At 48.5% G+C, this 19,653-nt stretch overlaps 1 protein-coding gene across 3 annotated transcripts in view; it reads left to right on the top strand.

Annotated features, from left to right (window-relative positions):
• The window catches only part of PRDM10 (PR/SET domain 10), a 58,562-nt gene extending 43,585 nt beyond the window's left edge, over window positions 1-14,977 (top strand). For 2 of the 3 annotated variants that reach the window (XM_040432002.1, XM_040432011.1), the window contains exons 15-23: window positions 4,006-4,185; window positions 4,276-4,386; window positions 4,484-4,684; window positions 4,892-5,023; window positions 5,148-5,318; window positions 5,420-5,560; window positions 5,809-5,959; window positions 6,283-6,383; window positions 13,639-14,977. In XM_040432002.1, the coding sequence (XP_040287936.1) occupies window positions 4,006-4,185; window positions 4,276-4,386; window positions 4,484-4,684; window positions 4,892-5,023; window positions 5,148-5,318; window positions 5,420-5,560; window positions 5,809-5,959; window positions 6,283-6,383; window positions 13,639-13,830 (1,380 nt within the window). In that variant the 3' untranslated portion in view covers window positions 13,831-14,977. The remainder of the gene's footprint in view (window positions 1-4,005; window positions 4,186-4,275; window positions 4,387-4,483; window positions 4,685-4,891; window positions 5,024-5,147; window positions 5,319-5,419; window positions 5,561-5,808; window positions 5,960-6,282; window positions 6,384-13,638) is intronic. The other variant, XM_040432016.1, reaches the window with a different exon arrangement.
• Window positions 14,978-19,653: the final 4,676 nt, after the last annotated feature.

The following is a 19,653-nucleotide window of genomic DNA, read 5'->3' as shown; positions in this document are numbered from 1 at the left end:
TATTTCACCTTTTATTTATAATAAAAAGAAAATCCCAAATTTACCAGAAATTGGAAAAAATTCTCAATTTTCTAAATTAGAATTTCTCTGCTTTCAAGACAGATAGTAATACCCCATAAAATAGTTATCAATCAACATTCCCTATATGTCTACTTTATGTTGGCATCATTTTTAAATGTCCTATAATCTTTTTAGGACATAAGCACCAATTCAGTTATAAAGTGATTTTGAGGAGCTTACATAATAGAAGCCACCCATAATTGACGCTATTTTAGAAATTACACCCCTCAAGTTATTCAAAACTGATGTTACAAACTTAACCCTTCAGGTGTTCCACAAGAATTAAAGGAAAATGGAGGTGATATTTAAAAAAGATTTTACTAGACTGGTTTTTGGGCACCATTTTGTATTTGAAGAGACCCCCTACAGGGGATACCCTCAAAAAGTGACCACATTTTGAAAACGACACTCCTCAAAATAATGTATTAAGGGGTGTACTGAGAACTTTGACCCCATTGACGGAATTTAGAAACACTTGGCTGTGAAAATGAAAAGTTTCATTTCTTCCAGTAAAATGTTGCACATGGTAGGACTCAGAAGGGAATGAGCGCCATATGGCTTTTGCAGTGCAGATATTGATTGGTTTATGGGAGCCATTGTTTTTTATTTTTTAGGAGATTGTCTTATGTGGGGGTTCATTTTTTGCGGGATGAGGTGACTTTTTCATTGGTACCATTTTGGGATACATATGACTTTTTGATCACTCTATATTACGCATTTTGTAAGGTGAGGTGACAAAAAATGACCGTTCTGGAACAGTTTTTATTTATTTTACAGCGTTCACCTGACCGGGTACATCATGTGATTATTTTTATAGAGCCAGTTGTTTTACAGACGTGGCGATACCTAATATGCCTATTATTTTTGTTAAGTTTTACACATTAAAACATTTTTGAAAAGAAAAATATCTTGTTTTTGTTTTGCCATTTTCTGAGAGCTATATTTTTTTAATTTTTTGAACGATTGATTTATGTAGGGTCTTATTTTTTTGGGATGAGATGACTGTTTGATTAGTACCATTTTGTGGTACATACGACTTTTTGATCGCTTAGTATTACACCAAAAAATGGCTGTTTTGGCACTGTATTTATTTAGTGTTTTTTACTGCATTCACCTGACTGGGTGGATCATGTGATATTTTTATACAGCTTGTCGATACCGACGCAGCGATACCTAATATGTCTATATTTTTTTCTTTTTTTTCCTATTTATGGGAAAGGGTGTTTAACTTGTTTTTTAACTTGGAACTTTTATTATTTTTTTTATTATGTTTTTTTTCAAACTTTTTTTTTCTTGTTCCACTGTGGAACTTTTGGGGGTCTGATGCCCTCCACAATGCATTACAATACATGTGTATTGTAACGTATTGTCTGTCAGTGTATTACCAGTGTAATACACTTACAGCCTGCTTGCCTGTGAGACCCAGGGGGCTGGGTCTCACAGGCTTACGTGGAAGGCAGCCACAATGCCTATGGAAGGCATCGGGCTGTCTTCACAGCCATCGGGTCCCCATCACCGCTGCGTGGAGACCCAATGGGGACGAGGAGGGAGACCCCTCCCTCCACTAACCCTGTACATGCCGCGGTCCACACTGATCGTGGCATACAGAGGCTTAAAGTGGCGGCATGGATGTTTTCAACGATTCGAAAAGAAAGAGAACCATCTCGCTAGCACCACCTTTTGGACGTGGCTTAATAGGAGTCAATATTTGACTTTCTAGCAAGCTTTGGGATATCTGGCCTGGCTATATTCCCTTGTTAAATCCCTTGCTGGAAAGTCAGATCTTTGGGGCCACTTCCAATGGGTGGCGCTAGCGAGAGAGTTCTTAGGATAATACCTCTTTTCATATCCATTTCCCATGCAGCATTGCCACTAAGTCTCTATACCATCTTACTTCCAGTAGGTCTCCAGACAGGGCTGGTCTCTAAGGAGATTCAGCACCATGCCTAAAATATATAGAGAAATTACTGCAATAGAAGTGCCCAAGTAAAATGTTAATATTAAAATTGCCTTATATGGGTGAAAGCATTAAAGGTTGTCCTGCTTCAAATTGTATTTTAAATACTCACAACCCAGCGGGACCTGTCAGGGAAAAAAAATACTTACTGGCCCCCCGTGTCCACCATTGTCCTTACTTTGCTTTGGTCCCAGCATGTAAACTTTCAGCACGGATGGGGGTAAAGTGCGCTTCTGCAGCCAGTGACTGGGCCGCAGAGGTGACAGGTCCCCAAGTGGCACATTACTGCAGTCACTTTCTACTTGGGGACACATGACCGCTGTGGCCAGTCGTTGGCTGCAGCAACGCACGTTGACTCTGTCAGTGCTGGTAGGTTACATTTTGGGGCTGAAACAAAGTAAATACAGCGACCAATTATACTTCCCGTGACAAGGGGGTGGGGAGTAATGAATACACACTTGGAAGCTGGAAACCCCTTTAAAGGGAACCTGTCTCCTGGATTTTGGGTATAGCGCTGAGGACATGGTTTGCTAGATGGCCACTAGCGCATCCGCAATATCCAGACTCCATTGCTCTGTGTGCTTTTATTGTGTAAAAAAACCGATTTGTTACCTATGCAAATTAACCTGAGATGAGTCAGAGCTTGAAAATATGACTCTTCTCTGGTCACACAAGTAAGGCTACTTTCACACTAGCGTTCGGGTGTCCGCTCGTGAGCTCCGTTTGAAGGGGCTCACGAGCGGTCCCGAACGCATCCGTCTGGCAGCAATGCATTCTCAATGGAGGCGGATCCACTGAGAATGCATCCGCCTGCCAGCGTTCAGCCTCCGCTCCGCTCAGTGAGCGGACACCTGAACGCTGCTTGCAGCGTTCGGGTGTCCGCCTGGCCGTGCGGAGGCGAGCGGATCCGTCCAGACTTACAATGTAAGTCAATGGGGACGGATCCGCTTGAAGATGACACCATATGGCTCAATCTTCAAGCGGATCCGTTCCCCATTGACTTACAATGTAAAGTCTGAACGGATCCGCTCAGGCTACTTTCATACTTAGAAAATTTTCTAAGTTTTAATGCAGACGCATCCGTTCTGAACGGATGCGAACGTCTGCATTAAAGGAGCGGATCCGTCTGATGAAACATCAGACGGATCCGCTCCGAACGCTCGTGTGAAAGTAGCCTATGATATGACTCTTGTATGTTAATTTGCATATGTATCAAATCGTTTTTTTTACACAATAAAAGCACACAGAGCTATGGGGTCTGGGTATTGCGGATCTGCTAGCGGCCATCTAGCAACCCATGTCCTCAGCTCTATACACAAAATCCCGGTGACGGGTTCCCTTTAAGACTAAATGGTGACTGAAAAAGTCGATCAGAAATTTATACGGTTACACAGTTAGAACATTTTGATAGTTGCAAGGTCGCTTGCGTATTTTTCCCCCTAAAGCAGGGATGCTCAACCTGCGGCCTTCCAGCTGTTGTAAAACTACAACTCCCACCATGCCCTTCTGTAGGCCAAAAGCTGTAGGCTGTCCGGGAATGATGGGAGTTGTAGTTTTGCAACAGCTGGAGGGCCGCAGGTTGAGCATGCTTGCCCTAAGGGGAATAATGTAAGGTGCATTGCGGCAGTGACTTACCTTCACTGTGGTGCAGCTTTCAGTCGTTGTGTATTTTGTAGCCTAATGATTTTCCTGTGGCACTGTCAAGAAGAAAAGTGATGGCACATTGCTAGGATCTGGGACCATCCGAGAACCTGAGACTAGGAACATAAAAACAAAAATAATGGCAGTGACGTATCTAATCAGCGCTCATCAGATCCCATTGACTACAATGGGGTCCCCTGGGTTTTTGTCATGGTGTCTGTGGAGGACAAGCTTACCTGGGCGCTCACTTATCAGTCTACTGACTTTACTTAGAATCATTTTATTTCCAGCTGCACACTAAAGGTCATGTGCTTGTACAGTTAACACAAGATTTCTGGTTATTTCAGAGAAAGGACAAGCTGAGGGAACACATGCAGCGCATGCACAATCCGGAGAGAGAAGCCAAGAAAGCAGATCGCACAGGGCGCACCAAGGCATTCAAGCCACGCATCGCCTCCACAGACTATGAAAGCTTCATGTTCAAGTGTCGCGTGTGTATGATGGGCTTCCGGAGAAGGGGCATGTTGGTAGGGAAGATGTACAGTCATACACTCCTGGTCTCTTTGTGCCCTGTGTTCTCACATGATTAACTCTCACATGTTCTTATTTCATCTCAGGTCAATCATTTGTCAAAGAGGCATCCAGAAATGAAGATAGAAGAAGTTCCTGAGCTCACATTGCCAATTATCAAACCCAACCGCGACTACTATTGTCAGTACTGTGAGAAGGTAAGTCGCAGTACCTCTGCCTGCCTCCCTGGAGATGAGACACTTTAGTATCTATGCGGTGATAGAACTTTCTGACTGGGCTGTTTTCCTACTGCAGGTTTACAAAAGCGCAAGCAAGAGGAAGGCACACATCCTGAAGAACCACCCGGGAGCAGAGCTCCCTCCCAGTATCAGAAAGCTCCGTCCTGCCGGACCTGGAGAGCCGGACCCCATGTTAAGTACTCATACCCAACTAACTGGGACAATTGCAACACCCCCCGTTTGCTGCCCACACTGTGCCAAGCAATACAGTAGTAAGGTGAGTGAGATCTTGTTTCTTCCATGACCATGCTAATCTATTAGGCCGGGGCAAGTCGGAAACCTAAATTATTTGCTAATGGTTAAAAGTTGGAAGTAACGATTTACTGTGGGTTTTAGGATGCTATTTGGCTTCACTCTTGTATACTACTCCTGAGGCTACATGTGGACGTGTTATCTTACAGCTACATACACACGTTTATTTCAGACTAAGATGGTTCAACATATACGTAAGAAACATCCAGAGTTTGCACTGCTGCCCGTCAGCACACAGACTACCATGATAAATGCAGCCCCTACAGTGCTGACAGCTGATGGCGCCAGTGGAGAAACTGTGGTGGTAAGTAGCTGGTGCTTCCGTTATACATGTGATGAAGGTGACCAATGCGGATTTGATTTCTACACTGCTGCGGTCTTATTATATAACGACTGTCCTGTAACCTCCTGAAATGCTTTTTCTACAGACAACAGATCTTCTGACACAGGCAATGACTGAGCTGTCACAGACTCTGACTACAGAATACCGCACAGCCCAGGGTGACTATCAGCGCATACAGTATATCCCAGTGTCACAAGCAACAGCTGGCATGCAGCAACCTCAGCATATACAGCTACAGGTGGTGCAGGTTGCCCAGGTAAAAATCTGTGCCCTTATGCCATTCACTAAGCAATCTCCTAACACCAAGGATACATTTCTGTTGAATATATATAATCTATTTTTTAATCTCCTACTCAGGCTCCGTCACCCCACCAGACCCAGCATTCCACTGTAGACATGGGGCAGCTGCATGAATCCCAAGGATACAGTCAGCATGCCATCCAGGTCCAGCATATCCAGGTGACTGAGCCTTCCCCAGGCACCCAGGCCTCTTCTCAGGTTACTGCACATACTGTTTCTATTCATAGCACTATAGCAGGCATGCTCAACCTGCGCGCCCTCCAGCTGTTGCAAAACTACAACTCCCAGCATGCCCGAACAGCCTACAGCTATCAGCCTACAGCAGGGCATTGTGGGAGTTGTAGTTTTACAACAGCTGGAGGGCCGCAGGTTGAGCATCCCTGCACTATAGAGATTGATGGGGTTTTCTTTGCCGAATGTTCATGTTTCTGGTTGTGTATTTTCAGGTAGGGGCACAGACTCTCAGTCCCTCATCGCAGGAAGCAGAGCAAGAGGTCAGTCCTTCAGACATGCAGACCCCGACCTCCCAGACTCAGACTAACTCGACAGTGCAACATGCCTACCTGCAAAGTGGTTGGAACTCTTTCCGAGGTTACCGTAAGTTGTTGAGAGATGAGACTGTTCCTAATCCTCTTGCAACAAACCAAAAGGTGCTTAATGCACTTAGGCTGCTGATAAATGGACAGATGAGCACTTAGACTTACCTCTAATTGGAGGATCTGATAGCAGCTTGTTAATTTTGCATAGCTTTAATATTTTTTTTACTAAAGTAGAGGCACATGCTATTGGTAACTATAATTGCTTGCTTCCAGCTGCAGATTTGGGAGGGAAGTTTTATTTATTGGTTGTGGTATGTGGAGAAGTTAATAATCATTTACTTGATTGTTGTTTAGTTTTCTCTGTTTAATCTTATTTCTTAGCTTCGGAGATCCAGATGATGACATTACCTCAGGGTCAGTATGTCATTACAGAGGCGGCTGTGGGCACCTCGGTTACCCCAGTAAACAGTGGCCAAGTTAAGGTATGTTTATGCAGAATTTATCCCCTTAAATGCTATGTTCACCTTTGGAGGCAATTTTTGTTTATGATTGCATTTTATTCATTTTTGGCTAGAAATCATATTTCCAGTTGATTTTATTCAAAATATTGAGCTACTCTGTCACAAAGGGTTAACTGTTTTTCTAGCTGTGTGACTGGTAGTTTCACTTTGTGCCTAATAACGCTCATCTCTAAGCTACTAAGAGGTCATAAACACTTATTTAAGCCACATTCCTATCAGTAAGATAACTGAGCTATAATGAGTGTTTATAAGGTAAGAGAAAAGAGATAAGGAGCCCAAAAATCCACAGGCAGCTAGTAGAGCATCTCAGCTATGTACACAAAAAAGGATTCCATTTTTTTTTTTAAATAAAGACCAATTTAAAAAATGATTTTCTCGCCCATATTCCTTGGGGGACACAGGAAACCATGGGTATAGCTCTGCTCCCTAGGAGGCGTGACACTAAGCGAAAGCTGTAAGCCCCTCCTCCATCAGCTATACCCTTCAGCCTGGAGAAGAGACTGCCAGTTTTTGCTTAGTGTCCAAGGAGGCAAGACACCCCCTGCTTATGCAGGGTTGTTATCCTATGATTTTTATTTTTTACGTATTTGTTATTTTTAACTCGGTTTTTTTCTACCTACAGGGACAACAGAGGCGCATTGGACCCCTCTGTTTCTCCCGGGGTTGAGTTGCGCCAGTGCCGGTAATTCCGCACTGCCGCCTCCCCCACAGAAGACAAGGTGGACCAGGGCAGCCTCGCTCCCCTGCGTCCCGCCAGCTCAGGGTCGCCCGCACGCCAAGTCCCTCCCCCGGCTTCCTGCCACCGCGGTGCCAGGAGCTGAAGGGGCGACCCCCGCTGGATGGACTGAGGGCGAAGACAGCGTATGGTGAGAGTGGCTGCTCCAGCCTCCCCTTCCTCCCTCCCACCGCTGCTACCAACATGGCCACTGTTACATGACCACTACTACACCCCCCGCCCCCCCCCCCCCCGCCCCCCCCCGCATATCGGGACGTTACCGGGCATAGTGGAGGGCAGTCTATCTGGGCAGGTCCTAGAACGCTGCCTTACAGGGGACGGCTGCAGACATGCAAGCCGTCTGCTACATCTAGGCGCGGTGGGAGCCGTTTTTCCTGGCATGAACGGCGCCATGTCATGGCCGGCACTTCAACATCCTTGGGGGTTAAAATCATTTTGCCGCGCGCGCGGCTCTGCTCGGCTTCAGCGCGGCAGAGGGGGGGCGGAGCTTCCTTACACATTCAGCTCCGTGCTGCTGCGCTCCGCTACTTCCGGGTTCATCTCTCTGCCGTGCGATACTGAAGCCTTTCAGCTCCGTGCTGCTGCCTCTCCTCCACAGCCTCCTCAGTCTGTTCCCCTTACAGCTGCCGCTTGTATCATCGGGTCTGGTAGGACTGTTTAACCCCCTCCGTGCCACAGTACTGTTGCTTTAAAGTGCAACATCTTTCCACCATGTCAGACCCTTCTGCAGCCGCCAAGCCATGGTACCATGCCTGTACCGCTTGTAGGGAACCCTTTCCCCGGGGGCAGTCTGATCCGCACTGTACTGCATGCCGAGCTCCACCGCAGCCTCAGTCGCCCGCTGTGTCGCTCCCTGCTTCCTCTGACCCGCCTGACTGGGCTAGATCCCTGTCCCAGGCCGTGGAAAGCCTCACTCATGTCGTGGGCCGCCTAATAGACAGGCCACCTACCCCGCAGGACGCCACTCTGACTGTCGCGCCCTCCGGGTCCACTGCTTCTGCCGCTGCAGCGGGTTCATCCTCTCCTAGTGACCCCTCCCGAGCTAGGCACTCTCAGAAGCGTATTAGAGTAGAGCGAGCCTCCTCCTCGGATGCCTCCCTCTCCCCGCCACGCGTGCGCACCCAGACGAGCCTCTCCTCTCCAAAGGATTCGCTCTCTGAAGGTGAATTGGCGGCTTCAGATTTGGAAATGGACTCGGCCCTGCCGTCCAAGCTAGCCTCAGCGATGGGTCAACTCATCTCTGATATACGTGACACCTTTAAGGTGCAGGATGACCCCCCTAGCTCGGACGCAGCTAGCGTCTCCTTTATCAGACCCAGGCAGGCCTCAAAAGTCTTTCCAATCCACTCTGATTTCTCCTCCGTGGTGTCTAAGGCTTGGGCTCGCCCGGACGCCCGTTTTGTCAACCCAAAGAAGCTGGACATTTGCTATCCTTTTCCAGCCGATGTCGTGGCCACCTGGTCTTCCCCACCCAAGGTAGACCCCCCTGTGGCCCGGCTGTCAAAGAACACGGCCATCCCTGTTCCCGACGGGTCCTCTCTTCAGTCAGCGGAGGACCGTCGCATGGAGACCCTGTCCAAGGGCATTTTTGCTGCCTCCGGTTCTGCCCTCAGACCGGTTTTTGCCTCTGCTTGGGCAGGGAAAGCAATCTCTGCTTGGGGTACGCAGCTGGAACAGGAGTTGGACTCGGACATCCCCATCCAGGACCTACGTTCCTTGGCCCAGCTTATTATTCGGGCCGGGAATTTTGTCTGTGAGGCCTCCCTTGATGCGGGAGCCCTTATTGCGCGCTCCTCCGCCCTGGCAGTTGCCGTCAGGAGGGAGCTCTGGCTGAAGGTCTGGAAAGCGGACGCTGCCTCCAAACGTTCCTTGGCGGGGCTACCGTTTGCGGGTTCCCGCCTCTTCGGGGTCCGCTTAGACGAACTTATTTCAGAGGCCACGGGTGGTAAAAGCACCCATCTTCCTCAACCCCAAGCCAGGGGCGCCCCCCGCGGACGCCCTGGTGCGTCTCGTTTTCGGTCCTCCCGCAGGGCCTCTGGGGCTCCCACCACAGCTGCCGCTTCGGCTCCTCCCCAGGACAAGCGTAGGAAGCCGTTTTTTCGGGCGCAGCCCTCCTGGCGCAAGCCGCAGGCTGCCCGCACACCCGCAGCAAAACAGTCCTCTGCCTGAAGGCGCGCCCCCACCCACCCGGGTGGGGGGCCGGCTCCTCCTTTTCAAGGACGTCTGGATGGCTCACGTCTCCGACGCCTGGGCCCTCGAAATTGTGTCCTCCGGATACAAAATCGAATTTGCATCCTTCCCTCCGGATCGGTTCTTTCGCTCCCGCCCCACGCGAGACCCGAAAGACGCGGCCGCGTTCTCCGCGGCCGTTCAAGCTTTATTGGACAGGGGGGTGATTACCCCCGTTCCTCTAGAGGAAAGATTCCAAGGGTTCTACTCGAACCTCTTTGTAGTTCCCAAGAAGGGAGGTTCGGTGCGGCCCATTTTGGACCTCAAAAAGCTCAACCGTTTTCTCCTCCTTCGACGGTTTCGGATGGAGTCCCTCCGCTCCGCGGTGGCTTCCCTGGAGCAGGGAGATTTCATGTCTTCCATCGATATACAGGATGCCTACCTCCATGTTCCGGTAGCCCAGTGTCACCATCGCTTCCTTCGATTCGCCGTGGGGGACCTCCACTTCCAATTTGTCGCCCTTCCCTTTGGACTGGCAACAGCCCCCCGGGTGTTCACCAAGGTCCTGGCCCCGGTTTTAGCCTTACTCCGTTCCAGGGGTGTTTTTCTGCTACCGTACTTGGACGATATCCTCATCAAGGCTCCGTCCCTTTCTCAAGCGGTTGCCAGCGTGGATCTCACTCTAGAGACTCTGGCGAGGTTTGGTTGGGTCATCAACTTCCCCAAGTCCTCCCTTCCCCCCTCCAGACAACTGGTCTTCCTGGGGATGCTTTTAGACACGGGAGCGGCGGAGGTACGTCTTCCCTCGGAAAAACGTCTGATCCTCCGTGGGGCGGTTCGGGGTCTCCTTCTCCACCGTCGACCGTCCTTCCGCTTCTGCATGCGGGTATTGGGGCAGATGGTTGCCTGCTTCGAGGCGATCCCATTTGCGCAGTTTCACTCCCGCCCTCTCCAACGGGCGATCCTCTCCTCCTGGGACAAATCGCCGCAGTCTCTGGATCATCCCTTCCATCTGTCGCCTCCGGTGCGGTCATCTCTCCGCTGGTGGTTACAGTCCCCTCTTCTGGGCAGGTCCTTTCTGCCACTCAACTGGTTGGTGGTTACAACCGATGCCAGTCTCTCGGGCTGGGGAGGCGTGTTTCCTCCCCGATCCGTCCAGGGCATTTGGTCTCCATCGGAGTCCAAACTCTCGATCAATGTCCTGGAACTGAGAGCGGCCCTTCTGTCTCTACGACACTGGACTCATCTGCTGAAGGGTCATCCAGTTCGTGTACAATCAGACAACGCCACGGCCGTGGCGTACATAAACCACCAGGGGGGCACTCGCAGCGCTGCAGCGATGCGGGAGGTCACCAGCATTCTCCGTTGGGCGGAAGCCCACGTCCCGGCCCTATCTGCAATTTTTATTCCAGGGGTGGACAATTGGGCGGCGGACTTCCTCAGTCGCACCACCGTCGACCCCGGCGAGTGGTCTCTTCACCCGGAGGTATTCGAGGCCATTTGCCTTCGTTGGGGCATTCCGGACGTGGACCTCATGGCCTCAAAATTCAATCACAAGGTCCCCGCCTATCTGTCCAGGGCCAGGGATCCGGGAGCTTGCGGAGCCGACGCCCTCGTTCTTCCTTGGCGAGGCTTCGCGCGCCCATACATATTCCCTCCCATCCCTCTCCTGCCCAAGGTCCTTCGGAAGATCGCGGCGGAAGGCGTCTCGGTGATTCTGGTCGCTCCGGACTGGCCCCGCCGGTCTTGGTATGCCGACCTCATGCTGCTCCTGGCAGACGCGCCCTGGCCACTGCCCGCCAGGGAAGATCTTCTCTCTCAGGGACCGATCTTCCACCCGCGTTTAGGGTCCCTACGTTTGACGGCGTGGTTGTTGAGACCACCGTCCTGACACGTAGGGGTTTTTTCTGCGGATGTCGTCCGCACCATGATCCGCGCCCGTAAGCCGTCCTCTTCTAGGATCTATTATAGGACCTGGAGGACTTTTTTGGGGTTCTGTGCCGATCTGGGGATTCCTCCGCTCCGCTTTTCTCTCCCCACCGTTTTGTCCTTCCTGCAGAGCGGACTGGCCCAAGGTCTAGGCCTTAGTTCTTTGAAGGGTCAGGTATCTGCGCTGTCCATTTTGTTTCAGCGCCCACTGGCCCCCCTTGGTCCTGTCAAGACCTTCCTTCAGGGCGTGGCTCACGCGGTTCCCCCGTATCGCCCTCCGGTACCGCCCTGGGACCTGAACCTGGTTCTCTCAGCGCTCCAGGCTTCTCCTTTCGAGCCTCTGCGGACGGTTTCCTTGCGACTTCTGTCCTGCAAGGTTATTTTCCTTGTAGCCATCACCTCTCTTCGGAGGGTGTCCGAATTGGCTGCACTCTCCTGTCTGGAACCTTTCCTAGTGTTCCACCAGGACAAGGTGGTTCTTCGTCCGGTCCCTTCCTTCCTTCCTAAGGTGGTCTCCGCCTTTCATCTGAACGAGGACATCGTTCTCCCCTCTTTGTGTCCTTCCCCTTCCCATCCGCGGGAGAGGAAGCTTCATCGCCTGGACGTTGTCAGGGCGCTCAAGATTTACCTGGAAGTAACCAGCTCTTTCAGGCATACTGACTCGCTCTTTGTGGTCCCGGAAGGGTCGCGCAGAGGGATGGCGGCATCCAAAGTTGCTATCGCTCGTTTTGTCAAGATGGCTGTTACTGAGGCTTATCTCGCCAAGGGCAGGGTTCCTCCCCTTGGTGTTACCGCTCACTCCACTAGAGCGGTCGGGGCTTCCTGGGCTCAGAGAAATCGGGCTTCTTCGGAGCAGATTTGCAAGGCGGCCACTTGGTCCTCCTTGCACACCTTCACCAAGTTCTACAGGGTGCATACTCATGCGTCGGCTGACGCTGCTTTAGGCCGTCTGGTGTTGCAGGCGGCAGTTGATTGATGCCTCTGGCGTTGGTTGAGTTTGTTCTGGTCCCTCCCTTCTGGGACTGCTCTGGAACGTCCCATGGTTTCCTGTGTCCCCCAAGGAATATGGGCGAGAAAAGGAGACTTTTGTATTACTTACCAGTAAAGTCTCTTTCTCGCTCTTCCTTGGGGGACACAGCACCCGCCCTTCATTGGGTTACAGTTGTGGTTCCGGCTTGGTTGCCCCCGTTGGGGCGCGACAGTTCTTTTTCCGGTTGGTGGTTATTTTTCACTACTTGGACACGCAACTGGCAGTCTCTTCTCCAGGCTGAAGGGTATAGCTGATGGAGGAGGGGCTTACAGCTTTCGCTTAGTGTCACGCCTCCTAGGGAGCAGAGCTATACCCATGGTTTCCTGTGTCCCCCAAGGAAGAGCGAGAAAGAGACTTTACTGGTAAGTAATACAAAAGTCTCCTTTTTAGCTCAAAATAAGTATAACACAATAATAATAATAAAAAATTGCCCCCAAAGGTGTACATAGCCTTTAAAGGGAACCTGTCATCAACTTTATGCTGATCTCACTGAGGGCAGCACAAACTAGTGACAGAAATGCTGATGTCAGCGGTGTGTCACTCATGAGCTAGAAGTAAGTGGTTGCGGAGAGCCAGCATCATAATCATTACAGCCCAGGCCTTGAAGAGTCAAATCTACCTGAGAAGAGAGTCATGGTTATTCCTAATCTCCTGCTCTCCCCAATCTGCTGCTGATTGTCAGTTCTCTCCTAGAGAGAAAGGGAGAACACTACGTAGAAGACGGTCAGTCATCAGCAGGTGGGCGGGAAAGCAGGAATACATGAATAGCCAGGACTCTTCTCAGGTGGCCATGACTCTTTTCCAGGCCCAGTCTGCATTGATTGTGATGTTGGTTCTCGGCAACCACTTACTTTTAACTTTTAAATGACAAATCGCTGAAATCAACTCACCTGTCTCTACTTTATGCTGCTGTTATTATGGGCAGCATAAAGTTGATGACAGGTTCCCTTTAATCCTCTTTTTAGGCTACTTTCACACTTGCGTTTACATTTTCCGGTATTGAGATCCGGCAGAGGATCTAAAAACCGGAGAAAAACGCTTCCGTTTTGTTCCCATTCATTGTCAATGGGGACAAAATGAAACTGAACAGAACGGAATGCTCCAAAATGCATTCCTTTCCGTTTGGTTGCGTTCCCATAGCGGAGAGCAAACCGGAGCAAGCTGCGGTTTTCTTTCCGTCATGGGATGCAGGGCAAAACTGATCTGACATGACCCACAATGCAAGTCAGTGGTGTTCATATTATCAGTAACGGAAGCATTTTTGCTGATCCCTGCCGGATCAGGCAAAAACGCAAGTGTGAAAGTAGCCTTAGATGTCATGGACTTGCTAATATGATGTCTGCCTCTTGTAGACACACTACGTCATCTCTGATGGGCAGACCGATCTGGACATGAAGAAGGCTGCTGCTCTAACAGAGGAGGTGGTCACCAACCAAGACCACATGGAGCAAACCTCTGCCAATCCATCACAAACCACACAATACATCATCACCACCACCACCAACATGAACGGGAGCAGTGAGATGCATATCGGCAAGCCCTGATGTGAGGCTGCACATGGACCGCTATAGCAATGGCTCAGAGCCTGTGCTAGGACACCCTCACTACAAGATTTCTGTCGTGTGAACTATGGCAATATATTGTTCTCTCTCACCGCTTTGAAAGAGTCTTAACTGTGACAATTTGCAGCATAGTTTGGCACACACAATTCTGTCCCTTTAAACCCATCCTAATACTTCAGGGGTTTACGGGCAGTGGTCCGCCTGTTATCCGGCTGTCCAGCACGGCATCACCTTGCCTTCTCTCATTCCATGTAGTCATGCCCCATAGGTGTACATAAAAAGGGGATGAGTTACAACAGCAGAGTGTTCCTAATGGAAAGGTCCAGGTGGTCCTGCGGTCGGCTGTAGCAGGTACGGGCATAAACTGAGTGACTGTGGAAAATGATTTTAAAAAGACGCTTCAGCCATATTGTTTCCCAGTAACGTCATCCTATGGTTGTTCCTCGGGATATACTGGAATCACATGTACAGCATTGGAAAGATTTATTTTTATTTTTTTGCTGCAGTTCTTTTTTTTTTTTTACTTTTAGAAACCTGCTGAAAGCTCGGTTTTATCAACTTACATTAAATTCATTTTCAGACGTAAGCGTCTCAGGCTTCATTTACGTGCGGTATTTCCGAAGTGCCGCCTTGTGTGTGATTACACCAGTATACTGACCAAGTCTTCGAGGGAAGCAGCAGTTGCTGTGTATTGGTTACAAGACCATCGCAATGTCTCCTGTTTTCCACTAGAGCCTCTCTGGCTGAACAGGATGCTGGTAAATTCTCCTCCGGTCCCATCTACGCTCGCTTATCAGGGCGACACTGTGGTCCTGACGTGATGTAATTTCTGTAAAATAATTTTATAGTCCCAGAATGATTGACCTCTGTCCCCAAAGTGCAAGATACTGTGAAGATTACGACCTCTCTATAGGTCTGTCCACGACTAGAACACAAGGGAGGATGGACAGAACTGGAAAGTGTTTTCCGCCTGGTTGGAATCGCCGTTCTCCGTTTCTAAAACAGGAATGTATTTTAACAGTTGTAACTTGAAATGTATGAAAACATATTCCTCTGTTCTACACGTTTTCAAGTATATTTATAAAGTATTTATTTTTACCTGGGCCTCATCCTGCTGCATTAAACATGTTTTTTTCCATCGTGGATTAGTTCACTGACAGTTTTTGCATTTGGTGTCTCTTGAAGGGTGAAGAAAGCGGCTGTTGTATATTATGATGATGAATCTTTAGACCCTGTCTTATCAGAGAGGCTCAGGCTGCTGCATTCACCATGCTTTACATTGCAGCTTTGCCTGTTCAGAGTGGCAGAATGATTCATCAGTGAGGGGGAAAAAAGATCATTGGTAAACTTCTCCACACAGACTGAGCAGGGTGAGGCCACGTTCCCACACATTCAGGAGAAAAATGGGAAGGCATCTTGGTACAAAGGAAGGTTTGTTTCTAAGGGCTCTTTCACACTTGCGTTGTCCGGATCCGGCGTGTACTCCATTTGCCGGAATTACACGCCGGATCCGGAAAAACGCGAGTGAACTGAAAGCATTTGAAGACGGATTCGTCTTCAAAATGCGTTCAGTGTTACTATGGCACCCAGGACGCTATTAAAGTCCTGGTTGCCATAGTAGTAGTGGGGAGCAGGGAAGCAGTATACTTACCGTCCGTGCGGCTCCCGGGGCGCTCCAGAATGACGTCAGAGCGCCCCATGCGCATGGATGACGTGTCTATGCGATCACGTCATCCATGCGCGTGGGGCGCCCTGACGTCACTCTGGAGCGCCCGGGGAGCCGCACGGACGGTAAGTATACTGCTCCCCTGCTCCCCACTACACTTTACCATGGCTGCCAGGACTTTAGCGTCCTGGGAGCCATGGTAACCATTCAGAAAAAGCTAAACGTCGGATCCGGCAATGCGCCGAAACAACGTTTAGCTTAAGGCCGGATCCGGATTAATGCCTTTCAATGGGCATTAATTCCGGATCCGGCCTTGCGGCAAGTGTTCCGGATTTTTGGCCGGAGCAAAAAGCGCAGCATGCGCGTTCCGGAACCCCGACGACGGAACGCTATGCCGGAAGAAAAGAACGCAAGTGTGAAAGGGCCCTAATCTGTGACTGTTTTGAATCATGGAAACCATCAACAAGCAGGTTAGCTGCTGCCCGATCTATTTGTGACTCAAAACATATGAACATCTAAGAAATCTGTAGTCTGTTCTCATCTCAAAACCAAAAAATCCAAGGGACAATATATATCACAAAAATCTCCTATTTAAAGGGCATAAAAGCCAGATTAGCAAAAAAACACAAAAAAAAATGTGAATCATACCAAGTCTATGTGGATATCGCTGTTGCTTTCTGGTATCAGCGGTTTGTTAGGTGATAGTTCAGCACTGAGGTGGATGGAGCATGGAACACGCCACCTGCAAGCATGCATGCTATCAACTATAGCTGAACCCGGACATACCCTTATTTTCACCCAGGTAGCCGCCCTGAGGCTAGCATCGGAGCATCTCACGCTCCGATGCGCTCCCGTGCCCTGCGCTAGATCGTACAGGGCATGGGCTCTTTTGTTTATCATAACACACTGCTGGGCGGCAGCTTCCGCCCGGCAGTGTGTTCGGTGACGTCACAGGCTCTGATGGGCAGGCTTTAGTGCTGCCCTAGCTGTTTTACTGGCTAGGGCAGCGCTAAAGCCCGCCCATCAGTGCCGGTGACTTCACCGGGCTTTCTAGCAAGCCCCATGGAGAGCCCCGATACGTCACCGGAACTGTCTTTGCCCTGCGCGATTTAGAACTTCTCCGATGCTCAAGTCAGGGGGGCTGCCTGGGTGAAAATGGAGGTCAGAGCTGAACCCGGACAATCCCTTTAAATATCTCAGGCAGGGTGCTGAATCTCCTTAAAGAGACCAGTCCTGTATGGAGACTTAAAGGTGTTATTCCATGCCTAATGTAAAGGATTCTGGCTGGCTCAGTGTGATGCCATGGAAGCAGCTTAGGGTGCTGGCCAAAGAGACCAGTCCTGTATGGAGATTTAGGGTGGGTTCGCACTTGCGTTATGGCATCCTGTTATAGGTTCCGTTGATAATGGAATTCTATGACAGAATGCAAAACGGAAGCCTTTAAGAGGCATTCCGTTTTGATCCGTCATAATAGAAGTCTATAGGCAAACATAGCGGATCTGTCTGGTTTCCGTTATGCAGGACGGAAAACACAATCCTGTCGACAAAGTCCGTTATATTTCGTTATAAACTGAACCCATAACGGAATGCCATAACGCAAATGCGAACCCACCCTACTTATTGGCAGTCCTACTCTGTACTGATGAGGGGCAAGCACCTGAAACAGCTGTCTACAGATGGACATCTGGCCTGGCAATATTCCTTTGACAAATATCAAGGCTTGTTTGAAAGTTATACTGGAAGGGCAATTTTTAAGGGCTAGAAGGGTTTGTAGCACAGATGGGGAATATTGTCAGTAACATAGTTTGTAAGGCTGAAGAAAGACATCTGTCCATCCTGTTATCCTGCAAGTTGATCCAGAGAAAGGCAAAACAAAAAACCCTGGGGGTAGAAGCCCATTTTCCTCATTTTAGGGGAAAAAATGACTTCCCGACTTCAGTCAGGCAGTCAGAATAACTCCCTGGATCAACAACCCCTCTCTAGTAGCTATAGCCTGTAATATTATTACACTCCAGAAATACATCCAGGCCCCTCTTGAATTCCTTTATTGTACTCACCATCACCACCTCCTCAGGCAGAGAGTTCCATAGTCTCACCGCTCTTACCGTAAAGAATCCTCTTCTATGTTTGTGTACAAACCTTCTTTTCTCCAGACGCAGAGGATGTCCCCTCGTCACAGTCACAGTCCTGGGGATAAATAGATGATGGGATAGATCTCTGTACTGACCCCTGATATATTTATACATAGTTATTAGATCTCCCCTCAGTCGTCTTTTTTCTAAAGTGAATAACCCTAATTTTGATAATCTTTCAGGGTACTGTAGTCCCCCCATTCCAGTTATTACTTTAGTTGCCCTCATCTGAACCCTCTCCAGCTCTGCTATGTCTGCCTTGTTCACAGGAGCCCAGAACTATACACAGTACTCCATGTGTGGTCTGACTAGCGATTTGTAAAGTGGTAGGAATATGTTCTCATCACGGGCATCTATGCCCCTTTTGATGCAACCCATTAACCCAGTACAAAGAGATATCCAGAAGGAAAGGCTAGGAGTGTTGGTAGAGAATTTGGGGTTTCAGCAAAAGAATGGTTTAGTTGTAAGAAAGATATGGATAACCTTTTATTTATATCCACATATTAAAGGGATTCTCCGGGAACTAAGAACATTAAAATAATTAAATATTAATTTATTGTAAATATATTCCCAAATAACTTGTATTAGTTATAATGGCTCATTTTGTCTGGGGAGCAATCATTAGGAGAAATAAAATGGCCACTGTCCTATTATTACACACAAAACCCGTCCTAATCAGACAGGAGGACAAGTTACTGCACAACATTGAGCTAAAGAGCTGCCTCATCCTCCTCTCTGCATGTCAGGGATTATGATCCTGAATACAGATGATAAGATCTTCAGCTGAGTCTCTGTAGGAATGGAATTCATGAGGAGACATGAAGTAAAGAGAATGGACAGGACAGTGGTAATGGAGACTGCATACAAGAGCTGCTGCTCATTAGCCACATCCCCACCTCCTCTCTGTACTTGTCTCCTCATAAACTCCATTCCCACAGAGATTCAGCTGAAGATCTTATCATCTGCATTTAGGATCATAATCCCTGACAAGCAGAGTAGAGAGGAAGATGCGGCAGCTTTTTAGCTCAGTGTTGTGAAGTAACTTGTCCTCCTGTGGGATTAGGACAGGTTTTGTGTGTACTAATAGGACAGCGGCCATTTTATTTCCCCCTGATTGTTCCCCAGAGAAAACGAGCCATTATAACTAATGAAAGGTATTTGGGAATATATTTAGAATAATGTAAGTATTTTCATTTTCTTAATTCCCGGAGAACCCCTTTTTAATGTCACTCTAATCTGATTAAGAATTGATTTTGAAACATTTGAATTTGCTGAAATGACACTAAATATTGTGTACTTTTTCAGGATTGCCAACTATTTAGTACGTGCAGGAATAAGGAAACAAATATTTCTATGTTCACAGAATATGTATACAGGTATCTCCCTCTTTGCATATTCTTTTCCCACAGAGCATTGCCAATGAGTCTTCATACAGGACTGGTCTTTTTAAGGAGATTCAGCATCCTGCCTAAGTATGTTCACGGAGGAAAGGGACCTTTCCCTGTTTAAATTGTCAAAAATCGTAACAGTATCATCAAGGGTGATTTTGTCTGTCATTCAAGTTAGGGCAGGTTCGCATTGGCGTTATGGAGTTCTGTTATAGTTTCCGTTCTAACGGAATTTTAGGACAGAATGCAAAACGGAAGCCTATTGGAGGCATTCTGTTTTGCTCCATCCTAATACATGTCTATGGGGATGCATAACGGTTCCGTTATACATGACGGAAAAAAATTGTCCTGTCGACTGTTATAACTGAACCTATAATGGAATTCTGTAACGCCAATGCGAACCCGCCCTAAGAGGCATGAGGTTCCTATAAAAGGGTTCTGCGCGTGCAATAGTCGGAATGTGATCAAGTGACCTTGCAAAAAAGTTAATGTTGGACAAACCTCTAGGTGTTCCCAGGTTCGGATCAATGAACATCGATGCGCTTTTAATTGTTCTAAAAAAAAATCGGGAGTAACCACTGTGGCTCGACATTTTAGTGAGATGGGACATGGCGTATAT

The sequence above is a fragment of the Bufo bufo genome, chromosome 1, assembly GCF_905171765.1.
Source record: "Bufo bufo chromosome 1, aBufBuf1.1, whole genome shotgun sequence".
Lineage (NCBI taxonomy): Eukaryota > Metazoa > Chordata > Amphibia > Anura > Bufonidae > Bufo > Bufo bufo.
The sequence above is the reverse complement of the archived record's forward strand: the minus strand, read 5'-3'. Positions and strand labels throughout refer to the sequence as shown.